The sequence below is a fragment of the Lagopus muta genome, chromosome 1, assembly GCF_023343835.1.
Source record: "Lagopus muta isolate bLagMut1 chromosome 1, bLagMut1 primary, whole genome shotgun sequence".
NCBI classification, from domain to species: Eukaryota; Metazoa; Chordata; class Aves; order Galliformes; family Phasianidae; genus Lagopus; species Lagopus muta.
The window spans coordinates 65,436,210-65,458,237 of NC_064433.1; the positions used below are offsets into that span (position 1 = coordinate 65,436,210).

A 22,028-nucleotide genomic window follows, 5' to 3' on the forward strand; every position below is an offset into this window, starting at 1 on the left:
AGTAATTGGTAAAAAAATAATAATTTAAAAAAAAAAAAAAAAAAAAGGAAAAGTAGCAAAACCAAAACAAGCCTCACAAATAATGGAATTTATGTTCTGTTTCATCTCAGGCTGAATTTGGAAACATATTAACTGAACTGAGTTGCACATCTCCCTAGTTAATGACTAGAAGTAGCAATAAAGGAGAGAATATCTGTCCAGCAACTGTTAAGTGTCATCAGACTGTGTTTTAAACAGCTACAGTGTGCATTGTTATAATAAGCCGCTCAGCAGAGAAATTTGAGCTGCTTAACCCTGTGGTGCTGGCAGGTCCAGTGATCCCAATGGTAAGCACTGAAACAAACACAGGGAAGTCAGCCAACATTTGGCATCAAGAGATTAAAAAAAGAGGAGGGGTGCTTTCTGGAAAAAGAATAGGTGCAGCAGAGCCCCCAAAACACTGCTTATCTGGTTAACATGCATGCTTCATCATGGGAAAAAAATTAACCTTGTAACGCTCTGCATATTATTTAGCTTTCCAAACAAGGCTGACATTGAAATCAAGACATTTCTGTAGATAATTTGTAGTGAGGCAATTAGAGCACAGAATCTGGGGTGAAATCTCTGTAGGAGCTACTGACGAAGCGGCCAGTGACCGCAGTGGGGTCAGTGTTCTATGCTGGGAGTCCCAGCACTGCAGCTGAATTCCTGGTTTTGGTTCCTAATCTGCTGCATCGCCCTGGGCAGGTCATTTGGGGCTGAACACAAATACAACTCCTAATTGCGCCCAAAAATAAGTGATGGGGTTTTTTTAAGAGCTCTCACTGTGCAAGCTGCTGGGGCATCCTGAAAACCTGCCTGAAAACAGCACAATGGGAAGGACTGAGCATTTTTTGCAACTCCAGTACTTAATGCTTTCATGTCTTAATGACCTCATCTTTAATGGTGGTGTGGTAAACTCACCTCATCCTCCAGAGTGGACATCCTATAGAAGTGGAAAAATGCTATTCTTAAATTATTTAATATTTGGAAAGCACTCTGAAAAGCGTCATTTACGTGCGAAGTATTCCTATTGTTAAATATTAAAAGCAATTTAAGTGTGCTGAATCTTGTTAGAGAAATGCTGACTCCAGAAAACAAAGCCTTCCTATTGAATTAGGAATAAAATGCAAATTAGATCCGCTACCTTCTTTAAGAGCTGTGTCTTCAGCTGAGACAAACTTGTTTCAGCAACAGGGAAATAACAATTGTACTGACAGTGGCCTTGTTTGAATGGCAGGCAGGAAGTAACTGAAAACACAGCTAGCAATTCCAAACAAATGTAAAGCTCTTTGGCTGAGGAGAGTCTTTCAGGATCACTGTACTGTGCAGGGCTTACTGTACAGCCAGGGCACAGCCAGGCAGGGGAACAGGGAAAGGTTTCATTCTTAATTACGAATGTTCATCTCAAGAGACTCTGCCCTGTCTCCTGTGGCAAGGCTTTTCAGTACAGATGGACACACCGCTGATGACATTACAATGTGCAGCATGTACTGAAGAGTATTACTGCAATGGAATTACTTCATGCAGCAAGGAAACAAAAGGAGCATGAATTTTAAACCTCTAGGCTTGTTGGGACCCTGAAGCTTCTCAGGGAAACAAACACTGGTATAACACAGCTAGTGTTCTTGCTGCAAAGGGAATTTCTGTGGCCTGGAATAATTCGTCTTTCATTGCTGCAGACAGGTTTCCAAGGCTTAGATGCTATATAAAGGCATCTTATAGAGGATTTGCTCAAATGCTCATGTTGCTCTCTTGCTTTTTATTTATTTTTAAATAATGCATGCTTCCACTTCAAGTCTGGCTTTTCCCAGTTTTATCCACCCTGCTTCAAAGTTTCTGTTTTTCACCAGTGTCACTCACTTTGGAAACTGTCACCTTTCAAAGGGAGGCCGTTAGCGATCATCCTGTAAGCCCATGTTGGCCCTGGAATGCCCACTGCCCTTCTCCTTAATAAGGGCCAGGTCCATGTGTTAGCATAGAGTACTCTCACCGAGAGGCCTTTGCTTTCTCCTCTTCCAGTGTTAGTTCCCTTTGCTTTGCAGGCTACCCAGCTTTAGCTTCATTTCTCCTGTTAGCAAATTTTTATTTCCAGTCCTGTCAGCCGCTTGGGATTCAGAAGATTTTTAAAATACGTGGTTTTTGAGGTAGTCCACGATTAAAAGGGTGCTTGCTTCTTTCTGGCAGCTCAATAAAGAAATTTGCATCACAGGCAGGCATGCTGAAGCTGTGTGGTTCAGGTGCAACTGCAGAAGTTCACAAAAGTTAAATTTCCTTAGCAGTGAAGTTGAATGCCCTCTGTATGCCCAAGAGCACATGCTAATGGGTTTGCCAAGCGCTGTCATACATGCTCTCTCTCTGCTTCTTCCAGTATTCAGACTTCCTCTTCCTTCTTCTCCATTGCAGGCAACAAGCACAGATTCCCATTGCCACCGCAGGTGTCGTTTACCCAGGAGCCATCGCCATGGCAGGAATGCCTTCCCCACACCTGCCCTCAGAGCACTCAAGTGTGTCCAGCAGCCCCGAGCCCGGGATGCCCGTCATCCAGAGCACTTACGGCATCAAAGGTGAGGAGCCCCATATCAAGGAAGAGATGCAGACCGATGACGTCAATGGAGAAATCTATGATGAGTATGATGAGGAAGAGGATGACCCCGATGTGGACTATGGCAGTGACAGTGAAAATCACATTGCGGGGCAAGCCAACTGATCAGGGTCCAAATATCACATGACCTGCAGGACTTCAAGGAGAAAAGAAAAAATAAATAAAGCCCCATCTGGTTTATCCTTACCAGTGGCCAAGCACATTAACTTTCTCATACACTGACTGTTACTTTAACTGTTAGTCTTAACTAGTTGGGACATCAGCTGACTAATAGACATCAGCCTGCATCAGAAGAAAAAAGGCTCAGAAGAAAGGAAACAAAGACAACGACAACAACAACAGAATAATATAAGCTATGGGTAAAATAATGCCAGTAATTCAGCTGCTATACCCAAGCACTGAAGTCTTACCCGTCGACCTTTTATTATTATTATTTTTTTTTCAAATAAACTTTATGGCTGTTTGTTCTACAATGTTCTAGAAATTCTCACTCAGGTACACAGTGCCAACAAGTGGCTTGTGAATGTGTTTTGTTGTTTTGTGCTACAGTTTAAAGAGAAATAATTCTTTTTTTTTTTTCTTTTCTTTTTTTTTTTTCTTTTTTTTTTTTTCTTTTTTTTTTTTGGTAATGCACCTGACAGGAAAGAAGAAAAAGATAAAATTCCTTTTTCCCCTTCTGTCACCTCCTTCTCCTCCTCCCTGGCACGTTTGGGTCTGAAGCGTGTGTGCGTGTGTGTGTACGCGTGGCTGGCAAGGAAGGAAGTGGGGAGCCTGTTTCTGTTAACCCCAACAAGCAATTATTTCCTTTCAAGAGAGAACTTCTCTTCATCAGTTGCACATCATACTGAGTCTTTGAGCAAGTGCCAAATTTGTACTACAGCGCTGAACTAGTCCAATTTGCTTATTTTTTTGGTTGGTCTCTGTTTCTGTTTTTCTTTGGGTTTCCTATCTCTTTCCGCTCTATCTCAAGTTAGGACAGTGTTGTATCTTAGACAATCCCTTAAAGAACCTGATATACCAGCAGCTGGTGAGATTAGATTTATATTTTTGGTTTTGCTTTTGCTTTTTAAAGGAAACTGTAGGTGCCATTCTCAGGTGAAAAAAGAGAGAAAGAGAGAGAGAGCATAAGAAATTTAGAGAAAAAATATTTTATGATCTTGGATTTTCATGTGTGCGTGTTTATGGTACTAATAAGAATAATATTGGACTATTGTGAGCAAAAAGCATGTTCCAGAATGAAATCCCACACTCTCCAAAGGACTTGGTCTGCAAGGAGCTTTTGCTTTTCATTTACACTTCAAGTGGCAGCATGTAGGACATAAAGAAAAGATTGTTCAAAATAGGATTTGTCCAACACACGACAGGGCAGCTGGAGATGTTAACTTCTCACTGAGTGTAATTAGACTACCATGATGTCCAGTGTTAACGAACTCGTACTTACAGGGCTGCTGAGTACTGATCTCTGATTCAAAAGGCAATTGATTGTGTTGTGTTTCTTTAATTGGCTTTTTTTTTTTTCCTCCTTTGTACCTGCAGAAATCCATTTTTATCAGTGGGATGTTTTTGTAGGAAGAGAGACTAATAGTTACAGAGAGATTTTTGTTTTCGAAGTTGAGAACAGAGAACCCAAACCCTTATGGTGCTGATTTTCTCTAGATGCTGCCTCTCACAGGTGAAAAATTGTCTCCCAATTCCAGCGTCATCCTAGAGCCCCTAGGTATGTTGTGCAGCTTTGCCTTCCTTGGACAACAGCAGTCAGAGGCAAAGAGGAAACAGCAGGCAAAGATTTACACAAATGTAATGCTGAGCATATGTTAGCCTGTTGTAATTTCAACAAGGTAACTGAGTATTCTGCTTTATTTTGGAAGAATAGCATAAATACAAGTGAGTTACAGAATCTCTTTTCATCTCTGCGCTTTCATCTTCCACTAGAAAGAAAGCATCCATGTTCATGTAGCAAAATAGAAGCATTAGATCTAAACCGATCAACCAACCAAAAAGGCTACCTCTTGGTTTTAATAAGCAGCTGTCCAGTAGATCTGCAAAGTCCCAGGGTCATACAGAGAAAATGAGTCTTCTTCTGGGTCAGTTTTCTAATACCACCTTCTTGTTGCTCACTGGTAAACTGTAGGCTCGTTGCCAGCATTCCCGTAGCCTTGTGGAAATAGCCCTGTGAATCTTAGTATCAGCCAGATCTCAGCCCGAGGGTTTGCCAGAACCAGCATGTTCAGTACTTGGCAATGCTGATTTTACAAATTTACCTTCACGACATGAATTTCGACCTCATGGTAGCAGCCATTTAATCCATATGCAGGGCAGAAGTGGCAGGCAGCAGGAGGGGCTGGGGAGGATGATGTGGGGGTCTTTTCTGCTGGATCACCACTTGAAGTGTAACTTGAGCTGTGCAGACCTTGCACAAAGCAAACAAGCAAATGTCATTGAAGAGTAGGAGAGTACTCCAACGAGCAGTTTGGATGTGTGATACTTCTACCCAGCAACATCTGTTTTGTTTTTCTCCTTGTTTTCCCTTTTTGATGTCCACCTCTGCCTCACAAAAATTCTTTTCTATTTTCTCTCTCTCAGAAGATTTGCTCTGAAGTTATGCTAGGAGTAGCTGATCATATCCTCCATGTCAGAGAGGGTTCCTTTTGTTTGTGTTTTATGACTGCTTTTTTTTTTTGGTTGGTTGGTTGGTTGTTTTTTTTTTGGTTGGTTGTTTTGGTTTTTTTTTTCAGTTAAACTGCCTCTTCTTGCTAGTGTTGTAATGGTAATTATAATAATAATAATAATGGTCAGCTGTTCCCAGATTAGTAAATTATGTATAATTTATTTTATTTCCCCCCCTCCTTTTTTAACTTTATTTTATTCTGTTCTAATTTGGCAGTGCAGCAAATGAAGCTGTTAGGCTATTTAAAATGGATACCCCTCCCCACCTTGCCTTTTTATATATATATAAATATATATATATACATATGAAAACAAATAGCTTCTTCTTCTGCTCACACCATTCCTCTTTCTGTTATTTTAATTTTGGCCCCAGCCATGTCAACTTCTGATGTTTATTATGATGGAGTGAATTAATGGGAGTGTTGTTTTCAATCTTAATTAACTTCTGCTCTCTCATCACTCATTTTAGTTATTTAATTACACCAGTCATCTAGAGCCAATTTTTTTGAAGCACTCTGTTTAGATAAGAAGTTAAAAAAAAAAAAAAATAGGCAATTGTTTTTATATCATCATTATGTACAATGTGAAAACAGATATTTGCTCCTTTTTTTTTTGTTTGTTTTGTTTTTTTTGTTTTTTTAACTTTTAAATTTGTTCCCTGTCTTTGTGAACAAATTACTTCTGACTCTTGTGGGTTCACCTCACATTTGCTGGATGCTTAATTTCTACCACGCTATAGAGACTCTCTGGTTTAATGGTGTAACGTTGGGCTACCAGAATACTTTGTTTTAGCTCCAGGTAGGTGCCACTGCAGCAAGCATGACTGGAGCAAGCCTTGGACGTGTGGGTTAGAAAGCCAGCCTTGGTGGAGTCTATGGGACAAAGGTCCCTTCACTTCAGCCAGGCCAAATTTCAGCCCCTGACTATGGGCAGTGCTGCAGGAGATGCTCTGGAGATGCTCTGGAGGTAGCCCCTTCTCGGTCCGGTGCTGGAGCAAGGCTGGTGTCAGGGCAGCAGAATGAGTTCTGTGCTTGCTGCTCACTGTGTAGGCCTGGGCTAAGGCTCGGGCCAATGCTGGTTTTGTCATCTGCATATTTCTGTCTGAGGGACTGTGCTTGAGCCTGCGTTTGGTCAGGCTGGTTGAAGAGGTAGCTGGAGCGACCTGTCTGCCACCTGCGTTTCAATACTGAGCCTGATGCAGCAATGATAAAATGAAAAAAAGAAAACAAACAAACAAAAAAGGCTCTGGGGTCCCAAACCAGCAAAACACTTGTGCCTGTGCTAAGGTTGTGTTGGGCCAAAGTATGAGCGCCCATATATCCTTCAAGTAGAAGACCAGATTTGAAGACGAGGCCCTGTTTGTCCCCCTTTCATTTATCAGAAAAAACAAACAAACAAACAAAATAATAGCAGAACGCATAAAAACAGACCTTCTTGTCTTGTTTCTTTTTTTTTTTTTTTTTCCTGGGTTCTGTGCCCTAGAGCATGTAGGCAAACCAGGTTCGAAGAGGTTAGGCTTGTATTAACCGACACGCGTGTGGAGGCCATTCTGTTGTAGCAGCCTCGCTCTCGTCTGACATCGGGGAGCCTCTTGAGTCAGTGTGCTCGGTAGCTTAGAGCAGAAAAATACCAGCAGTGGAGAAAAGGGGAAAAAGAAGAGAAAAACTGAGACACTTGCTTCTAAGCTCAATTAAATAACACAGAGTATATCCTTTTTCAATTTATTCATGCCTTATATTAGTAAAATAGGATTTTTAAGTGCATTTAACATCTTTATTTAACCGTTCCGCTGTATTAATCAGGCCCCCAGAAAAGAACACTGGCTATTATTATAGCATTTAATTAGTTTTGTAACCAAATCCTCTTATTACAAATGCATATGGAAGAAATTCTTTCTTCGAAGACATTATTTCAAAGATTTGGTTACTGCAGTAGACTCTCTCTTTAATTAAATCATTTTTTAGAAAGTAAATTGTCTTTAACCTTTTTACAGCACATTTTCAGAGCTTTTTCTTTTTAATCCAAAGAGATGAGCTGTTATTGTCCCCGAAGAAGCCTCTGACATCACGTTTGTAACATCAAAAATAATTATACTCCGTGGAAACGTAGACCTTACTTAGCAAGAATTCATCTGCTGGAATGAATGGCAACTACATAATATCCTGTGCATTTAAGGGCATGATTTATCAGATAGGAAGTATTTTTGTCTGCCCACTTCTTGATAGAATCATATCTTCAGTTTTGCAAAGAAATGTGTGTAATTCACTGGATGTGGATTCAAGTGTATCCTCAATTCACAGGGCATGGGCTGGATGTTTAGCTTGGTTTATATTTACATTTTTTCAACTTTATCTTAACTTGTCAGTTTCCCAGATAGAAGAACATGTCAAGTTCATTTTTTTCTACTGACTGATTTCTCTACTCCCCAGTGTTTTTGTCACTGGTTTGCTGAAACAGTATTTATATAGCTCCGTTGGCTCTAAAGCTCTTACTCCCTTAATGTTTTGGATTTTACAAGTGAAATGAAAATAGAAAAGAAATAGAGACAATCAAATGCCTGGAGCTTAAAACAAAGTATGCGCAACCTACCATCTCACTTGAAATTTAATAAAAGAAATAATTATGTAAATATAACATAGAGTTATAGATTTATATTTTGTTCATAACACATAGTGTAATATAAGTTGTATATTTTCATGTTTTGGTTTTATGTTATCATTCATGCCACAATAAATGAAAAAAACAGGAGTTGATGTACTCTTTAAAAAAAAATACAATGTGGGTTGCCACCATCCTGGGTTTTTGGGCTTTTTGTTTTTGTTTTTGTTTTTTGTTTTTTTGGGTTTTTTTTTTTGTTGTTGTTGTTGTTTTGTTTCTTTTGCATTCCCCTTTTTCAGTATTATTGCCCTGCAAGGCACCAATAAAACAGCAAATGTGTTCTTTACCTATACTGTGTTCTGTTTCCCACTTATTGTAGTGAAGATTGTGCTATTAATTTTGTTGCCAGGAGAGCAAAATAGCTGGGCTCAAGGAGCAAAAAAAAAAAAAAAAGATTTAGGTTCAGGTTCACTTTTCCTGTCCATTCCAGAATTCAATCTTTTCAACTTTCACGGGAAAAAAAAAAGTCACCCTGTCTTTAAAATACCAATATTAAACTAGAAGAAAAAGCTGATTCCTCAACAGTGCAGCACAGAACTATGATGACAGGTGCCACTCACTGAGCAATTTCCAGTTCAGAGTCAAAGCTCTTCCTACGTGGAGGGGTTTGAATCCAGAGGTTGAGCACATGCCCACCTTCCCAGCTTATGTTTGCTTTCTGCAGATTTACCTGTTAAGAGACCAAAGCAAATGCTCAATTACAAACACCGGTGACACAAAGCTAGGAAAAAAAATAGCTCTGCTCATAGTCGTAATGTCCCAACATGCTGCCTAAACAGTTCATAGAGTTTTGACAGCAGCATATGGCACAAAGTGGGATGAAATGAATTTGTACCTGTTTTTGACAGTAAGTTATTCTGATGGGCGCTTACTCTTGAGTGCCTACGGCTTGACAGATGCCATTCTATGGTTCCAGATTTCCCAAAGGGGAAAGGCAATATTTGGGAAAGCAAAAGGGAGCACCTGGTGATGGAGGTCCTGCAAACCTTTCCACACTTCCGTTACTTGCCAGGTTGCCCTCCACACTCCTCTTGGGAGCAGGATGGCACTTAAAAACAGCAGCCCATTGGCAAACCAGAGATCTGTTTTGGCAGCTTTGTTACAGTCTGTCACGGGAAGCTCAGCCCAGCATCCTTTAGCCCCTTCAAATCCCTTTGTCAGAATCGTAGACCATCTAGAATTCACACCATATCCTTTGCATGTACATCAGTACAGTGATAAAGAGAGCACCTGTACAGGCCAGAAAAACAACCATGGCCATGCTGGGTAGCGTGGCTGTCAAGTTATGTCATGCTGTATGCTCAGCATACCTACTGACTCTTCACCTGCTACTTGAACCAAGATATTTTGCTTCTTTGCCCTTTTAATAACCATCACCCTGTACAAAACCCCCCGTGTCGTTGCCCACCAAGCCCTGGAATGTCCATGAGTACTTGGACCTTCTCACTGAGATGGAGGTGCACAGGTTTTTAACATGAGTGGGCAAGGCCAAGTACTACGAAAACTGGAATAAAGACCAGTTAGACCTCAAAAGTCCAGCAAATTTTTTTAAAAGGTTTCTAGAAGTGGCATCATGGCCTATACTTGGCAGGGTAACAATTATAACCCTAGCCAAACTGTGGGATTTTTTTTTTTCCTATTCTTATTTCTTCTTTTTTTTTTTCTTTTTTTTTTTTTTTTTTCCCCTTCAAAAAATGCTAAAGCATTCCAGCAGTTGCCTGTAGCAGGAAGGAAGAAAATGAGGATAATTATGGCATTAATCTATTTAAAAAAGAGAGACGTGTGACAATTAGCGCATTCCTACCAAGAAAGCAACATACAGAGAGATGCGTGTAGGAAAGTGCAAAGCCCCCCCCACCCCGAGAAGCCACGAAAGGTTAAGCAAAAGTGTGTGTTCCCTGCGAGGAAGTGCAGTGCTGCAACTCTGGGAGCTCTCACTGCTAAGTCTCCAATTGGTATACGTTCAACAGTATTGCAGAAAAGCGGCATGGGAGAGATTGAAGCAGTGGCTGAGAGGACAGACAGTGGAAAACACACTCTGAAATGGTCTAAGGTCTGGGTGCCTCCAAAATGGCTGCCAGGGGGAGAACCCGGCCTGCCCTGTGTAGGCCAACTCATTCAGTGGGAGGTTACCATGCCATAGCAATACACTTCTACCTGTTCTAGTGGGTGAAAACACTGCCCACAGGAACCAGATGGGCTTTATGTCCCTTCCAACACAAACCACTCTGTGATTCTGTGGTTCTATGAAATACAGGAGCTACACTGGCACGGGACTGAGCGTGTGTGCAAGATGGCAAGGCTCAAACTAAGCTCTGCAAAGCCCCTTCTGTCCCCCCGCCAGAGCATCCCCACACACAGGGATTTGTGTCGGTTTAGCTTCATATTATCAGTGCAACTTTCACAGGCAGTGAATGCCTAACCCACCAAGCATAAATCGATGCCTCCTGTTGTATTTAGCAGAGATACGACTTAAATACAGTAAGTAAATCAAAGTAATTATTTAAAATTAAAATGATTTATGAGACTTAGTCGGGGAGAGTGGAGCGGTGGTAGAAGCAGGGCAGAGAGGCGCAGGGCTTCAGCAGGCGATTCCTGACTCTGTCAGAAACTTGCTCTACAACTTCAGGAAAATTACGCAGCCCATCTCCAAGACTGCCATAATAATACCTACTTCAAAGGGGTGTTAGGAGGCTTAATTCATTAATGCCTGCAAAGCACTCTGAGATCTTTGGATTAAAGGCGCTACAGCAGTGCAAAGTATTATTAGCTACAGGAAAAAGCTCTCAGGCAAGCACAACATTCAATGTCTGCAGCTTAAAAAAAAAAAAAAAGGAAGGAAAAAACCATAAAGATGGGCAAATTGTGGGTGGTTTGGTGCTTTTTTTTCCCCCTGTAGCCAGGTTTCCTTTAAGCAGCCCTGGACTTTGCTGAACCAAGGCAAAGGTGATGAGTTCAGGGCTCCTGGCGCTGCCTGGCTGGACTCTCAAATGCTTTGAATCTGGGATTCTTTTTATCAAAGAATTCTGAGTTTGTGACTCAAAATCATGTTCTTTCTAATATCATGCTTACCTGCCGAATTAAGCAAGGTGAAAATAATTTTGCCGTGTACAGGATATCTGCATTTAAAAAATTCAATTTAAGCTTTCATTCTCTCAAAGAAAAATCTTTTCCTTTTGACATGAAAAGGGTAAGATTTTCACCACTTGTAATTATTCTGATTCCAGAGGGAGTCAAAATACACAAAGTAAGGCCTTTTATGATTATACCTCCATACAGTTGCTCTACCTACTGTGAGCACAATTAGAAATGGACAAATTGTACTAAGATTTTACTAGACTAAATGGAAGAACATTCTAAGCAAGTGTCTTGGTTCCAGCTATTCTTTTCTTTCCAATGTTAATAAGTTTTGAAAGCAAACACCAAAACAAAGCTGACTTTTGTGTACGTCCAGTTTTGTCTGGTCTTCCTCTGCCCTTGGTGCCCACAGCCACATCTGTGCTGAGGGCATAGGAACAGTGTGGGCAGAGGTGAGCAGAGTTTGGTACTGACACAAGCAGGTCTCACTTGCTGTCATGTTTACCTAATTGACCAGTTCAATATGGACTGCAAATTTTTTATTCTTCCTGTCTTTGAAACTTTCAAAGTACAACTTAATGACTTAAAAATAAACATGATCAACAGCTCCCCAAAGAAAAGAATGTAACTTAACTGTCTACATATATATGTATATATATTTTTTTTAATGTTTCTGACTTCATAACTTCACTTTGTTTCCAGGACCCACTGAAAGAAAACACAAGGGAAGTGAAGTATAAGTGATTCTGGCTCCCGGAGATGCTTTGTTTCTCTGCTGATAGAATACGAAACTTCATGTAGGTGGTGGGTAGAGCCATCATAACCCACTTTCTTCTGACTGAATAAGGGAGGTCAATATATTATCGTATCAAGGAAGAAGAAATTACATAGGCAATTCCCCAACAGACAATAAAGACAATTCTGACAGCATGATCAAAACAACTGTATAACTTTTCTTTTCTCTTCCTGCAGACACACCAGTGTTTAAATGACAGCTGAAAGAGGATGATGGACTAAACACATTATTCCCTGTTCCATCTACTTTTTTATAATAGAAATATATCTTGAAGACTATATTCAAGTTGATCAAATAATAAGTCAATTTGTCAATAAAACAGATTAGGCAACCTGTCTGCAGAGATGATATCTGTCAAACAACATATTTTGTTAATACAGTCTGGAAGCAAATGCCTTCACAAAAGACAATACAAAGGAAACACAGTGCCATTTTTGAGTTTATTGAAACACAGCTCTGACTTTGATTTCACTCAGTAATAGATGGTTAGACTTTTTTTCTTCCTAAGTTCTAGTTGTTAGTTAACAAACTACAATTTGGAAAAGACTGAAAACTAGAGTTAATGGTTGGCTTAGCCTGAGTAGGCACTGACATATTTCCAAACTTCTCATTGCTGCCTGCCCTGCTCCTGGCTATTCCTACCTTTGAGAGACCAACCTGCTGGATACAAGCCATCAGTATTGTGGGTACATTGAGGTACCTCTATTTCCTCATGCTCTGTTTGTCCTTCCCCACTCGTTACTTCTGTTACCAATCACTGTCTAGACATGCACAGCATCGGCTGATCTGCCTTGTCACATCATGAGCCCTGTCACCATGCCTGCTGGATTTAGCCATGATGCTTTGATGCACTCTGTACTCTGATGCAAATCATCCCTTGGAGATGCTGGGCACGAACTGGCCTCAGACACATGTGGGGGTCTCTCAATTTTCCCCATGTGAAGGAACAGAGGGAATACTAGCATACACAAATACACAGAATGATCAAATGCGAATAATGTGGGCCCAAATAGTATAACAATCTAACTCTAAGGATCTTATGATTCTATGATAAGATTGAAGATATTTGCCCAAAGTATAGATTCATGATTCACATAAAGCTTGAGTTATTCCATATAGAGTAAAATCAGTGGCTGGAAAAGGCAGGCACACGAACTTCAAAAAGGTTCATTTTGAGCTCTGGAAATTTAGATTAACCAGACTTGTATATTAGCAGAAGTTTTGCCAGGTGAAGTTAGAACCAGTTGTTGTACTTGAGTGGTTCTCTCCTTCTTCCTCCCTCTACTAACATCATGCAATCCTCAGGTAAGTGACTGATTCAGAAACTCATATTCTTCTTTCTTGGTTGGGAAGAAACATGTGGTATATGCTAATTATTTGAAAAGGTAAAATGAGTTGTCTGGGGTTTTATTTTTTAATTATTTTTATTTTTTTAACATAGAACTTGAGAACTGAACTATATGGTGCAAAATTTGCATTCTAAAGAAAACTGAAGCTACTAAAACATGTGACCAAAAGGATCAGCTGTAGTGGTTGAAAACAAAGCAAACAACAACAAAAAGTTCTGCCAGAGATTGAAGGGCTTTTACCCACTCAAACTTAGCTCTGCAGTCCCAGGCTGCTGTTCAGAATTAATGAGACAATTTGCTTTTACTTTCAATACTGCATTGACACATTCTGGGATGGAAGATCTTTCGTTCAACAAGTCTTAACAAAAACTTAAAATGTGGAAACTGCATTATGAAAGGTATAGATTGATTAAAAAAATAAATCTCCTTGGCAAAGTAGGTGAGTGGATATAAAGGCTGCACGAAAGAGGGAGTTGTAAAAAAACGCAAATGTCAAACTAACTCTGTCAAGAATTTATGTCAAAACATTAATTTTTGTAGGGAAATTTCAATAATAGTCAAAGACATTCTCGTAAAGTATACTGTGCAGTTCATTCAACTTCATGTAGTGGAAATCACAGTTTACAAATCTGGACGGCACACCCAGTAGGAACCTGAGCTTCCACCATTAATTTCTCCAGCCCTCTGAGCTTATGCGGCCACATGGCAATGTCAAGAATGCTTAATTATCCACCCAGCCCTACAAACCTTGAAGCACAAGATAGCCAGCAATCCACTCTCATTCAGAATAGTTTGGCATGTCTCCACATTGTAACTAACCAGTGTTACCCCTAGCAATTGCTCTTTGAAGCAAAAACATGTGCAAAATGTCTTCATTCAGCCTAGTAGTATCATATGTCAATCAGATTCAGGATGCAGAACTGGCCAGCAATATCCTAAAAAAAAATCGTCTTTCTAGTTTGAATCACTTTGAATTAACTTGACTCTGTCATGTTACTGGCAAGAACATTCTCTCTTGAGCATCTGATTTCTAATTTTTTCCTCTTTTTTTTTTTCTTTCGGTCTTTGGATTTGTCTGCAAGTTCCAAGGATCTGGTATAAGCTTTACAAGACCAACTTAGCCTGGGGCTTTGGCAAGTGGTTTAATATTGTCTACATTGCACTGAAGTTTATTAACACCTTTCAAAAACCTCTGCAAGTTTGTAAATCAACCAGTGGTTCGCTCTCCAGAAATAATAAGGGCTTGATTTCATTAATGTATACAAACACAGATGACATATATGCGTCAGACACGTGTACATGGATGATGTTTTGTGTATCTGTATTTACATTACACTAGGTATTTGTGTCGCAATGACAGCATTGAGACTGATGAAGTTAAAGCCACAGCACAACAGAACCTATCGGACTTCAATGGTCTATGAGATCCTCAGTTTTTGTAATTGCTGTTGTTTTTGTTGTTGACCTGACTTTTGAAAGGGAATGACAGCACTGACACCTGATGCTAACATGAAGCAAGTACTGATTATCTACAGTGTGGCATCACTGTCATTTTCATCTAGTTCCCTGAAGAGTTACTCTGCTCTCAGAGATTAATTTATTCTTTTATCTTTTGTTGTAGTCCTAGGTGGCTTTATAATGATTCACAGATGCAGAGAGGATAATTCCAATTTTCTAGTGTTTCTTCCTGATCTAGAGGAAAAGAAACTGCTTTATATTGAAGTTCCATTAAGATAACCCCTTCCAGCAGAGAGGGGGAAGCCATGTGTAACCCATACAGGGAAATTAATGCTGCTACAGCTTACAGTAAATCAGTAAACGGTTCTTTCATTATCCTTCCTTCAGCCTCCATGGATTTTATGTCATTGGACCAACTTATGTTGGGAGTCATCTCCTATGCAGCCACCACAGAAATGAGTCAAAAAGTGCAACTCCAGTAAGTGCAGAGTAATACTGTGTAAATATCAATGTGCCATAGGCACACTGGCACATGTGGATTGTGTAACGTCACTAAACACGACACTGTGAGGATATCCTTAAATTTACAGTGGTTTCAAATATTACACTATCTTTGCAAACCTATGTAGCCCTCTTTGTGCATCATACTCTAGTCTCTAACTACATGATTTGATTATTCGCTCTTTTTTCTTCTTGGGTCCTTGAGTTATGGCAAAGCACAGGCCCTACTGATCTCAGCACAAGCCAGCACTCCCCTTCACCCTCACTGCCCTGAGTGTTGTTTTCACAGCCCAACACGTGAGTCCTGCCACAAAGGCAGATTTATTCACCCACGCTGGCACATATTATTGTATTGTTTGAATTCCTAATGATTTGCTAGCTTCATCAGATCTCTGGAAGGTCAGAGGGTAGGAAAAGCATCATTTTGTTCTCGAGCACTGAAGGTACGATGAAGCTAAGGTCACATAACTCTACTCATTTCAAGGATACAAATGGATAAGGCTCAACCTGCCTGATCATTAGTACAGCTTGTGAGTGTCAGCCTGCTTTTTTCAGACTTGGTGCCAAACACCGAGACTTTCCACCAGGCCGATTAAGCCCCAGGCTAGCAAATAGACAATGAGAACTACACAACTGGTGGAAAACTGTGAATATTTTTGTAAGAATAGCCTAGGTAGGGAATTCATGTATCCACTTTTTTTAATTCTTTCAGCCAGTGAGATCCCATTCTTCCTATATCCTCCCACAACCACCTTCTGTAACATACTAGAGAGACGCCTAACCCTTGACTATATTGCTCCCCAGGGCAAAGCAGAGCTGCTGCAGTGAAATGAGACACACCCTGACTGGGCACAGTCATGCACACCAGAACCAGCAGATGAAATTTACACTGAAACTTGATTGATAAAAGCTGGCATTTCTGAATTGCAGAAAGCTTTGATGTGGCAAGTGTTGTCACTGTGCTTCTTAGTGCAGCTACTTCTCCATAGTCTCAAAGACACAGACAGAAACATATGTATCGACACAGTATTCTCTCTCTGGATGGTTTCTAAACTGTTGCTCATGCTGGTTTTTGTTTTCCCTCAAAATGTCTTCCTTCTACCTGCAGCTGCTAGAAGTGGCAGGCAGATGCTCTCGCCCAGAAGGATCTCCAGGCCCAGCATTGCCATCTGATGTCAGCATCAGCGTAAATCCTTCCTTCGACCTCAGCTGGCAACAGATCAACCCTTTGGCTTTCAGGGGCATTTCTAGGGGTGGAGGAAGATTATTTATTTTTAAAAGGCGAGAGTTATTGAATTTGCTGTACCTGGATGCTGCACAACTCTTTGTAATCGTTACCAAAAGGTGATGTCACTGAAACTTATTTTTATGTCATTCTCCTCACCCAAGGTAAATATGGAGTGCTGTCATGCCATTACGTGATGTAAATATGTCATCTTAATTTGTCTTTACACATCATAAATATTTTATTATATGACATTATTACACCTCCAGATATCTTTTTCCATATGAATAGTAATTACTCAAAGTATTTACTGTAATTATGTCACTTGATGAAATTACAGTAATTACATCGAAAAATGATAGCCCATGACTAATGAATTAAAATAGCATGGAAATTCACATAAAAATGACATTAAAAATGTTAAGGATCTGAGGCAAACTCACAAAAGCAAGGAAATTCATAATTAAGAACTTAATCTCCAATAACATTGCAGGGTGCCACATTTTTAGATTATATCACAGGAAAAAAAGAAAAAAGAGAGAGAGTTATTACCTGAACAGGAATATGGTACAACTCAAAAGTGAACTGCCACAAAGCACAACCTGGCATTTTTGTATAGGTGTGTGAAGCAATGTATGCAAGTGCTATCTAGCAGAATTCAATGACATTTAATCAAAAACAAAAGACAGTGGGCCAAAGTCAGAGGCAGAGTGAGGCACTGCCAATTGGGTGGAAGTTTCTAAGAGCTATTAGTGACAATAATTTTTCAGTAGGTCAGGAGAGAGACAGCAGAGGACTTCAGACCTGAAGAGTGAGAGGCCTAGCATAGCTCAGAAACATCTGTGAGTCATATGGTAAATGTGAGGATATGGCACCCAACCTGTGCTCACAGCTTTTGCAGTGCCACTTACAGCACATCTGCAAGCAAACAATCGTTTTCATAAATCTAGCTTTAGTACTTGCATAGCGTTTTCACTTCCACTTGTGTCCATGGAGGTTTCTATCTGACTAGAAAGGTAGAAGGCTCTCTATTGATAAGAAAATTAATGAACAAATACTATCTGAAACAGACCTTCAATTGAGTGAGATGATTTATCGTTATATTCATCATAGAGATATTAGCTGTAATCTGCATGTTGTCCTAGGCACCCTGCTCTATATGGCTCTGCTTGAGCATGGGGAGATTGACCAGATTGCCTCAATCATTATGATTCTTTGAGTTCTCATTCTGTACTCATTTTCTGCATGAAAAGAAATAGATCTCTGGTACTGAAAAAAAAAAGTCCAAACAGTGATGTTGCCTAAGAAGCAGAGAAGAGCCACAGGTTCCATTCTTGCTCATTTTCTGCCACACTCAGGAGCTGAGCATTGAACCGATGAATGCAAAAAACTCTAGGTTGTTCATCTCCTCTCACAGCTGTCCCTTTTGTAGATCCCAGTTTGGCTAAGGTATTCCATTGGACTTCACTGTTTTTTGCAGTTTTCTGTAGGATGTTTTCAGACTTTGATAGACTAGAGGAAGAAACCATAATAAGCTGAAAAAGCTTTCCACCAAACATGAGAAAGCTGAGTTTCTAATTAAATCAAGGAGATTAAAGAAAGGAAGGGAGAAAGGACAGAAAGGAAAAAGGAAAAGAAAAAGAAATAGAAAAAGAAAAAAGGGAGAGGCAAAAATGAAAGGGAGAGAAAGAGAGAATGAAAAAGAAGACAGAAAGAAAGAGAGAAAGAGAAATTCTGTTTCCAGTTAGAATATCCAGTAATAATTTAATATATGGTGCCATTTTAGAAAATGTGCTATTCATATTTATGAAAGGCTTAATAGATGCAGCTGCATCCTTTAACAAATTATTATAAGGCATGGTATGAAATGCATTAGTAAGAAATGCTTAACAGATGATGCTGTGACAAGCTGTTACAACGCGTGTTATAAGACGTCAATATTATTAAATCTATGGGCTTGGTTAGCACATGAATATAAATAATTTTTATGCATGCTACAAATTGCCATGCTTTATTAATAATGAAGTGTTTATAAATGGAACCTTACTGTAAAGCATTATTAAATGCAGCTACTCAGAAGACCTTAGAGTAATACTGTAGTAGCATTATCATGCTGAGAAGCAGACTAGAAAGGCTGCTTTATTTTACTTCGTCAACATGGGTTCAAATACACAGGGCTTTGATTCCAGAAAACCCATGTGGTAGGGGCCACCAATATGCACGGTTGAAAGCTGCTGTTGTCACATTCTTTGTTACGCTGAAATCACTCTGGCCTCACTTACATAGGATTTACACCAATGTAAGTACCCGCAGCACAGGGGTAACTTCTGATTAACCCTGTTGTAAGTGATACAAGCTGCAGGCCACATTTTCCTTCTCAAATGAGAGATGCCTGAAATGTAACTGCGCATTGCAAGGCATTCTTCTTGGGGGAAAAAAAAGAAAAAGGAAAAAGGAAAACAAGTACATACATGTGAAATGTACATTTCTCTGTACCTCAGATTCTTCCCTTCCAAATATCTTCCAAAATGTTACTTCTGCATTAAAAATTAGCTTTATTTTTAATTTTCTTGAACAGAGCACTTCGACACAAAACACTGTGTTGTTCCTGAAGTTACTGTGACTCAATAACACACAGGAGTGGCTCAGTTTATCTGGCCCAAGCATCTTGTGAAAAGCAAGGCTTACTGCTCTTATTTTAACCATTTCATGACTTTGTGATTGATGTTGTTCGTGTTTTTAGAGCCTCATTGCATTAGACTGACACACTTACAGATATCTGCCACAAATATATGCCTTGTGTTGCAGAGATCTAAGCTAATTAATAAAGATGTAACAACACTAGGACCATACAGGCAAGAAATGCTCATTATGTGATGGCACACAAAGTCTTGGAAAATTTTTGCTCTTTTTTTTTTCCAAAATTGTAGGGCTTAATTGCTTCCTAAAAAGGTCAGTATCCATGTTACTGATTTGGGACAATCACTTTGGAGGCTCTGGCCTTTTCTGTATCAAGCACAGCCTCTCCCACAATCCAGCCCATTCCCCTTGCAATACCAGCCAGCACATACAGGTTTCAATACAAGGCAGTGCAGTTTTCTGCGGATGAGGGTGGGCAGTCATTAGAAACCACCACGACGGCAAACTGCTAGAATAGGAGCAATATCCTCATCTATGGGATAAAGTTACACAGTGTTATCAGTATCATCAGCAGAATTCACTCTGAAAGGGAGGCTACCTTTTGAGAGGGCAAAGAGATTTACATGTCTGTATGTGTGTGAGCACATGTTTGTCGGCACATCACTGTTCTCATCATTCACGTATAGTATTTTTGTAGCCACTGATCCTGCATTATCTGAACACTTTGGCACAGGACAGAAGAGCTTTAGCTCAACTTTTCAAGGGGAACTGATGGCCAGGCGTGGAGAGGTGCATAGGGGTTCACAGCAGGTGGTATCAATGGTGGCAGGAAAACTCAGCTCGCCTGGTATCACATCTCAGATACCTTGGGAACCTGCTGGGAGAAGAAAGATGTGACCCTGTATTGCTCAGGCCACAGCAGCGGGGCAATCCAACTTCTCTTCCGGATCTTCCCCCTTCAATACCAACAGCCGGAGAAAGCATCTTCCCAAGTGATGCAGCCCACCTCATTTATCACCTCAATTATCACCCAGGAATTGGAAAATAAAGCAGAAATATTACCTAACTTCTCGAAGCTCATAAATGTTGCAGATGGGTTCATTCTAAGTTCTGGGCAAATGTTCAAGTTGACTTTTTTCATAGATAATATACTTAAACTGACCAAAGCCTCATTCTTGACTGTTCCATTCCTTTTTTTTTTTTTTTTTTTCCCTACAGTGTTTCATGGCACACATAGATTAATGTCAAGCAAGCATGCTGAAGGACTCATATTGTATTTATCTGTTAGCCTTGATGTGATTGCAATCTTCTGTATTTTTGTGCATTAGTTTCTACTCGAGTTTATAGTTAGTCCTGTTATAATTCATCACGTATCACTTCTATTCTTTGTTTTCCCATTCTTCATCATTAATTTCTGAGCCAACTTTTTACTTATTCCATGACTCCTGCGCCCAAAACATTAGTATTAACCTTCGATGTGGAACTTTGTCAAAAATCCTTTCCGAAGTGTAAACAGTTTTGTCATTTCATTACAAAATCTGCCATTGTGTTCCAAAACTCCTTACTATGTGTTCCAAAACTCCTTACTATAAATTTCAAGGTCACTCTTCCTCTTGTAAAGTCTCAGCTCCAGGTGGACCCCCCTCTATCAAGCTGGAGTTGGGAAATGCAGATGCTGAAACCATAGGAGTCAGCACTTCAGAAACTGCACCCAGCCATACAGCTAGGCCACAGGGCTTTGTTTGAGGGAACTCAGAGCAGGATTTCCACACTGCACTGTTTTGTGGGCACAAAGCAAAAAGCAAGTGCTGCTTGGGGTCGGGTCACATCCTTTCCTCTCAAGGTTTTCCAAAAGCCATACGGGGACCCATGTGGGTATGAGGGATGGGCAAAAGCAAGAAGCCTCAGACTACTTTGAGGTTGATGGCATAATGCTGACATCTGATAGCCATGGGCCCTGCAAGTTTTGCACACCATGGAGGCATCCCAAACTTGTGAACGAAGGGCTGGATTCAGCAAGTGGCTCCTTACATGCCATACTGTGGTGCAAGAGATGAGCCAGCAGGGAAGGACTGTCGGTGTTCCCACTTAGCCTTTATTTACATGCTTCATACAGTCTGCATTGGTGTTTTATACGTTTCTCTATTTACATGATGTGTGAATCCCATGTACACTTTTTTTCCTCAGAGTCATGCAGCGAGTGTTTGTTTGTGCATCTGTATTGTGCTCTACTTTTCCTCATGTTCACAGATTTTTATTAAAATATTTCCATGAAACAGGTTGTTACCAGAAATAAATGAACACATACAAATTAATACATAAAAACAGATGAGTTATATAGAATATTTACAAACAATGGCATGGAATTCAAAGCTCCTTGTAAACACAGCATATAAATAAGTATATACATACCCCATATTTACTACTATTTATTTTAAAAGCTACTTAGTAGATCTGAGATAGGCAAAGGCTGACAGGCAAGCTTTTTCCCATTCTAGATTGTGGATGCATCAAAAACTTCTCATATAATAGCCAAATCAAAAGGATTTCATTTTTTGCTCAGCTTGTGGTTCCTCAGTCTGCAGAAATGCACATATGCAGTGTAAAACTTGGGTTTATGAGTAATGCTGAGGTGACTAAGCCTCATGAAGCACAGAGTTTCAAAGTGAACTGGACAAAGTAGTGCAGCATGGATATGGCACTGATTCGTTGCTGAGGAGCAGAAAAGTGGCTTGGGACCCAGCTTCTCTCCAGGAGTGTGCTTTCATGATGGTCAGGGCTCAAGTAACATGCCCAGTTACTCCTTCAGCATTGCCGAGCTTCTTGGGTATGAGGTGAACAAGACTATAATTGCATACAAGCTAACTCAGCCTTCTACACAAGCTGATATGAGCAAATATTTGCACTTAATAATCTCAAGTTGCAGAAGCAAAACTGTATGGATCTTAATGATGTTACCCATCATGGCAGTGCAAGATCACTGTGTGCACCCTTTTACGAACAGGAGGCTTATTAAGAGATACAAGAGGCAGG

General features: G+C 40.1%; 1 protein-coding gene across 17 annotated transcripts in view; it reads left to right on the forward strand.

Annotated features, from left to right (window-relative positions):
* Positions 1-8,201, forward strand: part of SOX5 (SRY-box transcription factor 5) — a 637,312-nt gene extending 629,111 nt beyond the window's left edge. For all 17 annotated transcript variants that reach the window (XM_048933367.1, XM_048933363.1, XM_048933368.1 and 14 more), the window contains one exon: positions 2,425-8,201. In XM_048933367.1, the coding sequence (XP_048789324.1) occupies positions 2,425-2,728 (304 nt within the window). In that variant the 3' untranslated portion in view covers positions 2,729-8,201. The remainder of the gene's footprint in view (positions 1-2,424) is intronic.
* Positions 8,202-22,028: the final 13,827 nt, after the last annotated feature.